This window comes from Salmo salar, chromosome 24 (genome assembly GCF_965601325.2).
Source record: "Salmo salar chromosome 24, fSalSal1, whole genome shotgun sequence".
NCBI lineage: Eukaryota > Metazoa > Chordata > Actinopteri > Salmoniformes > Salmonidae > Salmo > Salmo salar.
Window position 1 is genome coordinate 9,669,412 of NC_138314.1, and position 13,553 is coordinate 9,682,964.

A 13,553-nucleotide genomic window follows, 5' to 3' on the forward strand; every position below is an offset into this window, starting at 1 on the left:
CAGGACACACAACAAAACACAAGACAACACATTAGGCAAGGCATCCATCCATCCACCTAACCATAGCCTATTGACAGTCCACTCACCATCCGCAGTGACATAGGGGTTCCAGCAGAGGCGGCCGAGGAACTGGCCTACAAAGGGAATAGTCCTCATGGTCTCTGTGGTGGAGCTCTGGAAACACACAAAGTACGGACACTAACACACACTCCACACCAACATAACTGGGCCAAACCAAGTCTGTGTCCCAAATGCCACCCTATTCCCTATGTAGCGCACTACTTTTGACCAGGGCCCATCTGTTCAAAAGTAACTGTTGACGTTGCGACTAGTGTTTTGCGGGTACTATTTAATGAAGCTGCCAGTTGAGGACTTGTGAGGCATCTGTTTCTGAAACTAGACACTCTAATGTACTTGTCTTCTTGCTCAGTTGTGCACCGGGGCCTCCCACTCCTCTTTCTTTTCTGGTTAGAGCCAGTTTGCGCTGTTCTGTGAAGGGAGTAGTACACATGCGTTGTACCAGATCTTCCGTTTCTAGGCAATTTCTCGCATAGAATAGCCTTCATTTCTCAGAACATGAATAGACTGACGAGTTTCAGAAGAAAGTGCTTTGTTTCTGGCCATTTTGAGCCTGTAATCTAATCCACAAATGCTGATACTCCAGACACTCAACTAGTCTAAAGAAGGCCAGTTTATTGCTTCTTTAAATCAGAACAACAATTTTCAGCTGTGCTAACATAATTGCAAAAGGGTTTTCTAATGATCAATTAGCCAAATAAAATGATAAACTTGGATTAGCTAACACAACGTGCCATTGGAACACAGGAGTGATGGTTGCTGATAATGGGCCTCTGTACACCTATGTAGATATTCCATAAAAAGCCGTTTCCAGCTACAATAGTCATTTATAACATTAACAATGTCTACGCTGTATTTCGGATCAATTTGATGTTATTTTAATGGACAAAAAAAAATGTGCTTTTCTTTCAAAAACAAGGACATTTCTAAGTGACCCCAAACTTTTGATTGGTAGCGTACATTACTACAGTGTGTGCAGTAGCATACACTACTACAGTGTGTGCTGTAGCATACACTACTACAGTGTGTGCTGTAGCATACACTACTACAGTGTGTGCTGTAGCATACACTAGTACAGTGTGTACTGTAGCATACACTAGTACAGTGTGTACTGTAGCATACACTAGTACAGTGTGTACTGTAGCATACACTAGTACAGTGTGTACTGTAGCATACACTAGTACAGTGTGTACTGTAGCATACACTAGTACAGTGTGTACTGTAACAGATTGCACAAGTGGGTCCTGGCAATCTTAAGTAACTAAAGTAAAAAACTAAAAACAAAGCGTTCATAAGTTTAGTACAAGTTTGTTTTTCACATTTCACTCATAAACATTTCCTGGGTTTAATTTTCCCCCAGAGCGAGAACACATCATGTGTTGAGAAGTGTGAGAGATACATAAAACAGATGGGTGTGACGGGCCAGGTAGTTTGGGGCGTTGGGGCTCAGCTTTGCCCGCTTACAAACTGTACGTGAGTGTGTGCGTGTGCTTTTTTTAAGCGAGCATCTGTTTGTGTGTGGAGGACTCTTCAGCTCACAGCAACAAGGGGCCATTTAAAACATTTCTCTCCAGCCAATTAAACATGAAGAGCTTGTAGCAGAACACTGTTCAGGGGGTCTGTTCAGAAGGGTGTGATGCTACGGAATGTTCAGAAATCACTGATCTCTACCTGATTTGATAAGCGAAAGCAAGGTTACCAACGTAATTCCACCCTATGATTACCCAAGGTAGAGAGGAAGGAAGGAAGGATGCATTTCTCCAGTCTTGAACAGAGTCCCTGATGTCATTCATTGGAACCCGGGGCGTTAACGATGTAGCATCTCTTAAAAATGTAGACCTAGCATCTTGTGTGTGTGACACAACCAGGGCGGTGCTGTTGTCGCGTTTCTTATCGATGGCCTCTCTATGCATCACTTCAACATGTGCTCGCCCTGCCAATGTACTGCACACTGGAACACACTCGAAGCGTCACTCTTCTCAATCCTGTACATAACACATGGTCTCAGTTTAACATGACATGCCTGTCTCTGTGTGTGTGTGTGTGTGTGTGTGTGTGTGTGTGTGTGTGTGTGTGTGTGTGTGTGTGTGTGTGTGTGGGTGCGCGCGCCCCTTGTATGACGCAACCCAGAAGGAATATTTATTTACAATAAGATCTTTATTACAGTTTGAGGCTATTGAAACATACCATACGGGCCTCAAAGAAAGAAAGAACGAGCCATCGCAACAGAAAATAATTACCACCAACTACCAGAGCCAAATCAGCATCAAGTTAGCGACTGGGCACACTAATCCTGTCCCTCATAAAAAGCAGAGATTTAGACATGCTGTATCTACTGTGCATACCCAGACATCTAGGACAGGAGTGGCTGATTACGTGGTGATCACAGGGAGTTTATGGGACCCTTTCTCTGTCCAACGATGTCATCAGGGCAAAGATATGACAAAGCAACGTCAATCCGCTGATCTATAGTGCACTACTATGGGCCCTGGTTGAAAGTAGTGCACTACTGTATACAGGGAAAAGGGTGCCATTTGAGACGCAACACTTGCCTCCCTGGGGCAGTACTGTAGACATTCATTCCCATGGAAGGCGTCAGTGGTATAGGTAAGTATCTAAAACTGTGTACTCCACGTACGCACACAATGTCACGCACACACAGACCCCAACTCACACTCACTCGTTCGCACATGCATGCACACACGCACACACACACGCACACAGACAGACTTGTGATGCTGACTCTTAAGTGAGTGTGTATGAGTGTATCCAGCAGGCCCCCACCAGCCAGAAGGAAAACCAAACACACAAACAGCTCCTAGGGTCCTAACCCAAAGCAAATTAGGAAATGGATATTAATTGGAATATTTTTTTCATCCTCGAGGCGAAAGCCACAATAAAGTCTTCTAGTCATCAAAGAAGGCAACACTGGTGCCGAGAAGTATTTTACTTAACCACTCTTTTATGAGCCCTCTGCCGGGAAAGGATTTCACTCCAATTAAGCGATCCTTCCCTCTCTCCTTCACACTCCCTCCCTCCCTCCCTTTCACGTTGTAGATGCTCTCACCCTGGGGCTGACATAAAGTGGGGTTGAAATGATTGACCCCTTGATAAAGATGAGCAAAAATAACTGTAGAAAATAAATAATTCAAATACCGAGCTGTATTGTATGCAAAAAATATTATTTTATAATAATACAACTGTTCGTCGGGGGAAAAAAAGGGTCAACATTATTGACACCTGTTTTCAATACCTCATCTTCCGTGGATAAAGGCACTGAGCCTTTTTCTAAAATGTTTTCTGAGATTGGAGAGCACATTGGGAGGGATCTTGGACCATTCCTCCATACAGAATCCTTCCAGATCCTTGATATCCTTCGTCTGTGCTTTCGGACTGCCCTCTTCAATTCAAACCACAGGTTTTCAATGGGTTTCAACTCCAGAGATTGAGATGGCCATTGCAAAATGTCAATTTTGTGGCCAATTAATAATTCCTTTGTGGATTTCAGCCTCCTGGCAAAGGCAACCAGGTTTTGGGCTAAAATGTCCTGGTACTGGGTAAAGTTCATGACGCCCGATACAAAGGCCACAGGACCAGTGGAAGCAAAGATCCACCACCATATTTCACAGTAGGTATGGAGTTCTTTTCTGCTTATGCATTCTCATTTCGACTCCAGACCCACCACTGGTGTGCGTGGACAAAGAGCCCTATTTTCATGTCATATGACCAAAGCAGAGAAAGAAAAGAGAGAGAGAAAATAGAAAGAGAGAGAGAGAAAATAGAAGAGAGAGAAAAATAGAAGAGAGAAAATAGAATAGAGAGAGAAAATAGAAAGAGAGAGAAAATAGAAAGAGAGAAAAAATAGAAAGAGAAAATAGAAAGAGAGAGAAAATAGAAAGAGAGAGAAAATAGAAAGAGAGAAAATAGAAAGAGAGAAAATAGAAAGAGAGAGAAAATAGAAAGAGAGAGAGAAAATAGAAAGAGAGAGAAAATAGAAAGAGAGAGAAAATAGAAAGAGAGAGAAAATAGAAAGAGAGAGAAAATAGAAAGAGAGAGAGAAAATAGAGAGAGAGAAAATAGAAAGAGAGAGAGAAAATAGAAAGAGAGAAAATAGAAAGAGAAAAAAAGAGAGAAAAGATAAGAGAGAGAAAGAGCGAGATGGTTGGTTGGAAGGTACAGCCCTTCTAACACTGGATCCTCAGAGTCGCTCCCCCCTCTCCAAAATATGGTACACTTGATGCAGGGATACATTAGGTTAGCGTTGGCAGTCCCCTGACAACTATTAGCTGGCTAACTCAACATTGCAGCGCTGCCAACTAGTCACACAGACCAGCCAGTGTTAGAGGGAGACCTCAGGGGGGTGTGTGTGTGTGTGTGTGTGTGTGTGTGTGTGTGTGTGTGTGTGTGGAGGGTGGGGTGAGGGTGGGGGGGTGAGCCTGACAATTTCTACAGTAGCATAGTGCTTCAACCGAGCTCTTAATGGATCAGCCTAATTGATGAACTGCACTAATTTACTGGATGAGCCTGGGTGTTCTGTCAGTGAGTCTGTTCTTACACACTCACAGTCCACAACTCTTCCAAACCTTTCAGAGTTGGTGCTGACTTAGGATCAGTTTTGCCTTTTAGATCACAATGAATGAGATTAAGTGGACAGGCACCTGATCCTAGCCATGAGTAATGCTTCAATTTGCTGTACCAAATATAATGCCAATACTTTTTCTATTGCAATATTTTTCATCTCATTATTTTGAGAAGCTTAAAACATACGGCCCCTGATCCGGTCCAGACACTACCCGTTCCTCTTCTCCTACCCTTTCAATGGTTAGCAGATCTACAGGAACCTCTAGGTATACAATAGCTTAGCAATATGATCCACCTATCTGATACATTCAAATCTGCTAGCAGACAGGAGAAGGGGCCAGAAAAATGGGTATTGGGTTGTTTGGGATGGGGCAGGGCACTGTCCACTTACCTGTGTGTGTATGTGTGTGAGGAGGAGCTGGAGGAAGGCCCTGAGAGGGCCCAGGTGGAGGCAGGTGTCTCTCTGGGTGTCTGGGCTCTCAGTCTGGCCCCACTCCACTGCCTTTCCTAGCCAGAAGGCTACCTCCTGGGGCTTTAGGCCAGCCATGGATCCCATCTGGTCCTGGGACATGGTGCTATTGGGGCTGGGCAGCCTGTTGCAGAGCAGGGTCTATGGAAAACAAACAAACAGACAAATATGACACATGGCTCAGGGAACACTATTCCTTCTTCTAGCAGGATGAAGGAATCCAAAGTAGGGTTGCAAAATTCCCCACATTTTCAGGTTTTCCAGAAATCCCGGATGGAGGATTCCCGTACTTCCTACCGATTCCAGGAGTTTTCCATCCGGGATTTCTGGAAAACCTGGGGATTTTTGAAAAGTTACCAGAATAGTGCAACCCTTCTCCAGAGGCATGGAGGACTGAAGTAGAACAATAACATGTTTTGTGGGTGTTGCAAAGTGACAGAAGCAGTAGAAATCACAACAAGGCTCTTCAAACATAGAGCCTATCTGGGACAAAGTGGATTTGTCCTCACCCTGTATTCCATTAGAGCAGCCAGAAGAAACAGACATACACAACACCAGGGTGGTGGTTTAAAGGACTCACCCTGTATTCCATTAGAGCAGCCAGAAGAAACAGACATACACAACACCAGGGTGGTGGTTTAAAGGACTCACCCTGTATTCCATTAGAGCAGCCAGAAGAAACAGACATACACAACACCAGGGTGGTGGTTTAAAGGACTCACCCTGTATTCCATTAGAGCAGCCAGAAGAAACAGACATACACAACACCAGGGTGGTGGTTTAAAGGACTCACCCTGTATTCCATTAGAGCAGCCAGAAGAAACAGACATACACAACACCAGGGTGGTGGTTTAAAGGACTCACCCTGTATTCCATTAGAGCAGCCAGAAGAAACAGACATACACAACACCAGGGTGGTGGTTTAAAGGACTCACCCTGTATTCCATTAGAGCAGCCAGAAGAAACAGACATACACAACACCAGGGTGGTGGTTTAAAGGACTCACCCTGTATTCCATTAGAGCAGCCAGAAGAAACAGACATACACAACACCAGGGTGGTGGTTTAAAGGACTCAGGCCTCGACTCCCCAACCTCATCAAGGATGTAGAGAACAAGGCCCTTTTTTAAAGTAGCCCAAGTCTTTTTATTTAACTAGGCAAGTCAGTTAAGAACAAATTCTTATTTACAATGACAGCCTAGGAACAGTGGGTTAACTGCCTTGTTCAGGGGCAGAACAACCTATTTTTACCTTGTCGGCTCGGGGATTCGATCCACCAACCTTTCGGGTACTGGCCCAACGCTCTAACCTGTCGCCCCTGACTCTTAGGTCCGGTTTCACAGAAACAGATTAAACCTAGAAGTGAATTAAAAGCATGCTGTATGGAGAATCTCAGAACACATGCTTGTATCACAGATGTAGGCCCATGTACTGTAAATGGCAAATACAGTTGAACTTACAGCAAGGAGGGAAGTGCTGGGCCGTCTTAGACTGAAACCCCCATCTCTCTCCTCTCTCTCTCCATCTCTTCCTTGTCTCTCATCGAACCCTACTGAGAAATAAACCGCACATTCTTCACCTTTTATGATGATGAGGATAAACTGGTGGGGGGTCGTGACGGTGTGTGTGTGTGTAAGGTGTGTGTGTGCTTATGTGTAGCCTGAGAACAGAGTGTGTGTGTGTGTCGGGAGCTGGCAGGCGTGTGTTATTGTTGTTTTTAGCTATAATGACAGGTCTGTGAGGGACACCACGGGTTGTGTTTTACGACCACCTCGTTACACACCACTTGTTTAATGTCTTGCCATCATCTCTGCTGGAAAGCCCCTATGGCTCAGCGTTGTGAATATATAATTACTTGTTTAAAATAAATAAAAAAGTCCAAGCAAATTAAGAACAAACGCCTCTTGTTGACCTGTGATGGGAGCACAGCTTCCAACGCACAAGAGGTTGAGTATAGTAGCATGCTGCATACCCAACTGGCTCACACACACACACGCTTCGTCCAAAATGCATTTAGAGTGTGAAATAAGATGCGACTGAGTCAATATTGTTGTAAAATACTTTTTCTAAGATACGTTTGTGGACTTTGGGTAAAGGAACGTTTACCGTTCCAATTCTTAAATTGTTGACGTTATTTCAAAATAATACAAGATCAGTTCTCCAATAGGCTATACTGAGTCTTCCCCCATATAGACAGCCTAGCATCAAGCAGGTTTCATCAGGAGTTAGACTAGACTAGGTTGATGATCTGTAGTTTCCTTCTTATAGTTTCCTACCTTCGAATTATAACTGAGGGGGCGGCAGGTTGCCTAGTGGTTAAAAGCATCGGGCCAGTAACCAAAAGGTTGCTGGTTCGAATCCTGAGCTGGCAAGGTGGAACAATCTGCCATTCTGCCCTTGAGCAAGGCAGTTAACCCCCAACAACTGCTCCCCGGGTGGCGTGGACGTCGAGTAAGGCAGCCCCTGCACCTCTCTGATTCAGAGGGGTTGGGTTAAATGCAGGAGACGCATTCAGTTGTGCAACTGACTAGGTATCCCCTTTTCCTGATTATAAGTATTAGCTAATCTTGGACACCTAGAACTAAAATCTTGCAAATTTGCAACAGGCTTTGTGTCGCAGTGGTCGATTTTTAAAAATGTATTTATTTAGACTTTCTGTATTTTTTAAGTTCTATATCTTGAAAACTTGATCAAAACATTTTAGGACTGTATGGACTAATGTAAAAAAAAAAATGTAGTGATATTTTTATTTAAATGTTTTTATAATTCCAATTCAATTCCTACTCAAAAAGGCGACACAGTCTAATTTCAATTCATTAACTTAAAGATTTATCAAATTTGAATTTAATTAAATGTAAATTCTCCACTTCTTGAGTGAATTCAAGAATTAAAATGTTGAATTAAATTGGAATGGACCCCAACCCTGGTTCCTGACAAAATTAGAAAATCATTTCTGTAATGTTTTTTTTTTTAAACTTAAAACAATAAAAAATATAGATAATTGCGGCAAAATCACCCATTTGTGTTATGCAATGTGCATCTGTTCACAAGAGATTAGTATTAGCAAAAATATGACAGGAACAGTGGCGGTTCTAGACCATTTCAACTGGGGGGGGGGGCAAGCTGGGGCCAGTTGTACTGCTGAAGGGGCCAGTTACATTAGACGTTATTGTTGTCATATCGTTCTCTTCACTGCATTGCAGGCATTAGCAGGCAAAAGACCATGTTCATAATCATCAACGTTGCCACTGTCTAATAACGGACGTCAAAAAAGAACGATAGCAAAAATTTGTAATGTAAAAATTATTTCATACTCCACATTTAGGGGGGCCACAAAGGGGTCCAAAATTGTTGTCACAGGGGCACTACCCCCCCCCCCCCCCCCCCCCCCCAGAACCGCTAGTGGACAGGAACCATAGGCTAGAACATTAACTAAAAGGGGCCTAAAATGCACAAAATAAATGTAGCTAATTATTTTCATATTTAAACATAAATGTATCAGATGTTATTGTACAAAATGAGACCACCCTTAGCAGTTGTTAATGAGACATTATCTTCTTCTCTGGTCTGGTCACTCAGTAGTGTTTAGAAGAGAAGCAGACATTGGAGCCCACGCTGTTCTTCTGTGCTCTATTACTGTTGGTGACGCAGTAGCTGCCTCTGCCAAACCAGATCTACTACGCTTTTTACATCTCACACACACTCCAAATGCATTGGAATAAAACTTTTCAGGCTCCGCATGATATAAAATGCATCACTTTTCCAGCCATCCTTAATGGCAACTGAATATAAATGTACTTACTGTATGTTAGGAACATTTTCAATAGAGACTTTCTATAAATTGCTTTATTAAAAGGTAACTAGAGAAGTAACTATCAAAAACCAGAGCCAGGTATATGCACTCTGGCTAAAACAAATGTTATGACTTTAACATGGAATCATGTAAGCCCCTAAATTCCACACGAGCATACTGTTTTAACTGTGCTGTAACTGTTTGTACTGTACTCAGTGGTGGAAAAAGTACCCAATTGTCATACTTGAGTAAAAGTAAAGACACCTTCATAGAAAATGACTCAAGTAAAAGTCACCCAGCAAAATACTACTTGAGTAGACAGCCACATTTTCTAGTTATTTATTTATTTACAGATAGCGAGGGGCACACTCCAACACTCAAGACAATTTACAAACGAAACATTTGTTTAGTGAGTCCAACAGATCAGAGGCAGTAGGGATGACCAGGGATGTTCTCTTGATAAGTGTGTTAATTAGACAATTATCCTGTCCTGCTAAGCATTCAAAATGTAATGAGAACTTTTGGTGTCAGGGAAAATGTATGTAGTATAAAGTACATAATTTTGTTTAGGAATGTAGTGAAGTAAAAGTAGTCAAGTAAAAGTAGTCAAAAAATATAAACAGTAAAGTACAGACACCCCAAAAAAACGACTCAAGTAGTACATGAAAGTATTTTTACTTAAGTACTTTACTCCACTGACTGTACTTCAATTGGAATGCAATACTTATGAGCCACCTCAAGATGTCAGTATTTCATGCTCTCGGGTTGAGACGTAAATATACACTCTCTCGTTTGATAAGACACCCAAAAAGTCCTCCTGCCGTTGACACACAAAACACACTCAACCAGAAAGGACTCAACCTACATGAGTGATGTAGGTAGGAAATAAATGATGCAGGAATCAAAATAGTAACGTTACCACCACGTTTTACTACTAGCTTGCTTTGGCTAACGCGCTGTCACAAGCAAAGGCATAGCTAGCATAGCAGTCAAAGTTGTTTCAAATGTAGCTACAAACTATCCTAAAATAAGCCGTTATAAAATGCGTATGTAGCTAATACATCATCAGCGACATTAAATTACCAACCTGTATGTTGTGTTCAATTTCACTATCAGAAAACGTTCTCCTTTGTAAAGTGACATGAGTGAACTTCCCTCTGTTGCGAAGCCGGATATGTCCGAATCCCATTGGCTGAGGTCCCACCGCGCCTTCTCAAACGTGGGCGGTCGCTCGCGCCTCAGTTGGCTCTTTGTACGGATCTAGGATCAGTTGACCCTGCCCAAATCTATAACTTTACCATTAGTTGTTGAAATACAAAACCAACTTTAGGTCAGTATTTAGGGGCAACTTGTTTTAATTGACCAGTGCTCCATTTATTGGCGTTAGAACAGATAAAGAAAGCTAAGTGTTTTGGTTTGTATGAAAATAAATAGCATAAGGCCAACACTTGAATTTAAGTGCAATTAGTTAAACTACACTATAACTTGCTGACAGCAAATAGGTAGCAAGGATAATTATTTTGCACTTTTTTTATATACTGCTGTATATATAATGCCCCCCTTGCAGTTGGTTCCACTTTGAACCATCGGGGGGCACTATGCAAAGGAAAAACCCTGTTGTTACTCACTGCTTGTAGAAGCATGAGAGCAGGAACATGTCAGTTGAAGGCTGGGGGAGAGTATGCTTCATTGACACCAGGTTAGGGCCCTCAATTTTCTATTGTTATGTCAGTCACTGACCGTCACTTAATTAGCCATGTCAGCTATCAGTTTTTAGATTGGTATTTAGTCTAGCCAGCTATCTAAACTTGTGGTAATCATGGCTGAATACCGACCGGGCACGCAGGGCAGATATCATATTAGCATGGTATAAGTCATTACAAAATGGGTAGAATTGTAGGAAATTTGCTTTAAAACGGCAAACATTTTTCTCCACCCCATGGCAAAATGGGTAGTATTGCAGGAAATTAGCTGTAAAACTGCAATATGTTTCTAAAAGCCCCATGGCAAAAGGTGTAGAATTGCAGAAAACTTGCTTTAAAACGGCAACATTATTCTACGCCCCATGGCAAAACTTTAATTTCTGTCCACCGTCAAGAGGGGTGCCACTTAAATATTTTGCCGTGAGATGGGGGGTCCCCCAACCAAATTTCACTAAGGACCCCCAGGCATCAGTGACCAAGTACACTGTATAACTCTCTTAGTAGCTTATTATTAGGAGCCTATTATAATAGTACACTACATCATATATCATATCTATACTGAAAAAAATATATAAACACAACATAAATTGTTGGTCTCATGTTTCATGAGCTGAAATAAAGGATCTCAAAAAAAGTGTCCTGCGTAAAAAAAGTGTATTTCTTTCAACTTTTGTGCACAAATTTGTTTACATCCCTGTAAGGGAGCATTTCTCCATTGCCAAGATAATCCATCCACCTGACAGGTGTGGAATATCAATAAGCTGATTAAACAGTATGATCATTACACAGGTGCACCTTGTGTTGGAGACAATAAAAGGCCACTCTAAAATGTGCAGTTTTGTCACACAACACAATGCCACAGAGGTCTCAAGTTTTGAGGGAGTGTGCAGTTGGTATGCTGACTGCAGGAATGTCACCAGAGCTGTTGTAAGATAATTGCATGTTCATTTGTTGACCATAAGCAGCCTTCAACGGGTTTTAAATAATTTGGCAGTACTTCCAACCTGCCTCACAACCGCAGACCAAGTGTAACTACGCCAGCCCAGGACCTCCACATCCAGCTTCTTTACCTGCGGGATTGTCTGAGACCAGCCATCCGGACAGCTGATGAAACTGTGGGTTTGCACAACCAAAGAATTTCTGCCCAAACTGTCAGAAACCGTCTCAGGGAAGCTCATCTGCATGTTTGTCGTCCTCACCAGAGTCTTGACCTGACGGCAGTTCGGCATTGTAACCGACTTCAGTGGGCAAATGGTTTCAACTGTACCGGGCAGATGGTAGACAGCATGTATGACATCGTGTGAGCGAGCGGTTTGCCGATGTCAACGTTGTGACATTATGGTGGCAGTGGGGTTATTGTATGGCAGGCATAAGCTACAGACAACAAACACAATTGCATTTTATCGATGGCAATTTGAATGCAAGGAGATATGCTGATGAGACCGTGATGAGATCCTGAGGCCAATTGTCGTGCCATTCATCCGCCGCCATCACCTCATGTTTCAGCATGATAATACACGGCCCCATGTTGCAAGGATCTATACACAATTCCTGGAAGCTGAAAATGTCCCAGTTCTTTCATGGCCTGCATACTCACCAGACATGTCACCCATTGAGCGTGTTTGGGATGTTCTGGATCGACGTGTATGACAGCGTGTTCCATTTCCCGCCAATATCCAGCAACTTTGCACAGCCATTGAAGAGGAGTGGGAGAACATTCCACAGGCCACAATCAACAGTCTTATCAACTCTATGCAAAGGAGATGTGTCGCGCTGCATGAGGCAAATGGTGGTCACACCAGATACTGACTGGTTTTCTGATCCACGTCCCTACCTTTTTTTACGATATCTGTGACCAACAGATGCATATCTGTATTCCCAGTCATGTGTAATCATAGGTTAGAGCCAAATTAATTCATTTCAATTGACTGATTTCCTTATATGAACTGTAACTCAGTAAAATCTTTGAAATTGTTGAACGTTGCATTCATATTTTTGATCAGTGATATTGCATGGATGATATTACTGCTTTGGGAAATGTGGGATAAGTTTATTATAAAGACCTAGATTCTAATGAATTTGACACTAACACCGAATGACACTCTTGGTAGGCTATAACAGTAGGCTAGTAAATATAGGCTATTAACAAAAAGTGAAGAAAAAAACCCGCTGACACAAATACATTCAGCTGTGAGCCAGAAACATATTTTCCATCATAGATAGTTGTTTTGTGTGTTTTCACTCTAAAGAGTAAAAGAAGTTACAGAGTGTTAGCAGTCATTGTGTCATCAGTGGCATGGCAAGTAGTCATGCATCATCTACTTATCCCTTTGTACAGCGAGAGAGTGATGGAGAGGGAGAGGGAGAGAGAGAGAGAGAGAGAGAGAGAGTTGTGTGTGGTGTGGCATGGCAGAGCAGCATTGACTGAGCCCCTCAATAGGAAACAGGACAGCCAGGCTTAGGCTGAGACCTGCAGACAATGCTGCCATTTTGTGGGCTCTAATTGGCACATCTGTAACCATGCTTCATTTTACACTGCTGTCCTCATAGGAACTGAAGTGCACTGCTGTGGTGTGCTGGGGAAGGTATTTACGGGAGCAATTTGGTCTTTCTTAACGTTTACCTTCTGGAGACAGATGTTGCCTCAAGATCAGTCACTCTGGGTGGGTCTCTGTCTCAGTACTGTAAAATGGCTTCCTTTCCTTGTCTTCTTTGCCTCTTTCTCATTATCTGTAAGAATATGATCCCAATGTTGCTTGTATGCCTACCTGTCTGCACCAAGATTTGATACCATGCTTACAACACAACAGTGGACTTCTAGAGCAGAAATATAGCCTGTCACTCCTTGTCAGACAATTGACTTGGATCTTCGGGAAGGTGATGTCAGACACCTAGAGCAGCACACCCGTTATTGTAACCAGAGTAAGATA

At 42.5% G+C, this 13,553-nt stretch overlaps 1 protein-coding gene across 6 annotated transcripts in view; it reads right to left on the reverse strand.

Annotated features, from left to right (window-relative positions):
- The window catches only part of fancc (FA complementation group C), a 49,517-nt gene extending 39,395 nt beyond the window's left edge, over positions 1-10,122 (reverse strand). For 2 of the 6 annotated variants that reach the window (XM_014171047.3, XM_082968477.1), the window contains exons 1-3: positions 10,008-10,112; positions 5,051-5,269; positions 87-174 (exon numbers count right to left, since the gene is read on the reverse strand). In XM_014171047.3, coding sequence (XP_014026522.3) covers positions 87-174; positions 5,051-5,269; positions 10,008-10,109 — 409 coding nt within the window. In that variant the 5' untranslated portion in view covers positions 10,110-10,112. Of the gene's footprint in view, positions 1-86; positions 175-5,050; positions 5,270-6,378; positions 6,484-6,587; positions 6,680-10,007 lie in introns of all 6 variants that reach the window. The other 4 variants (XM_014171046.3, XM_082968475.1, XM_014171044.3 and 1 more) reach the window with 4 other exon arrangements.
- Between the last annotated feature and the right edge of the window lie 3,431 nt (positions 10,123-13,553).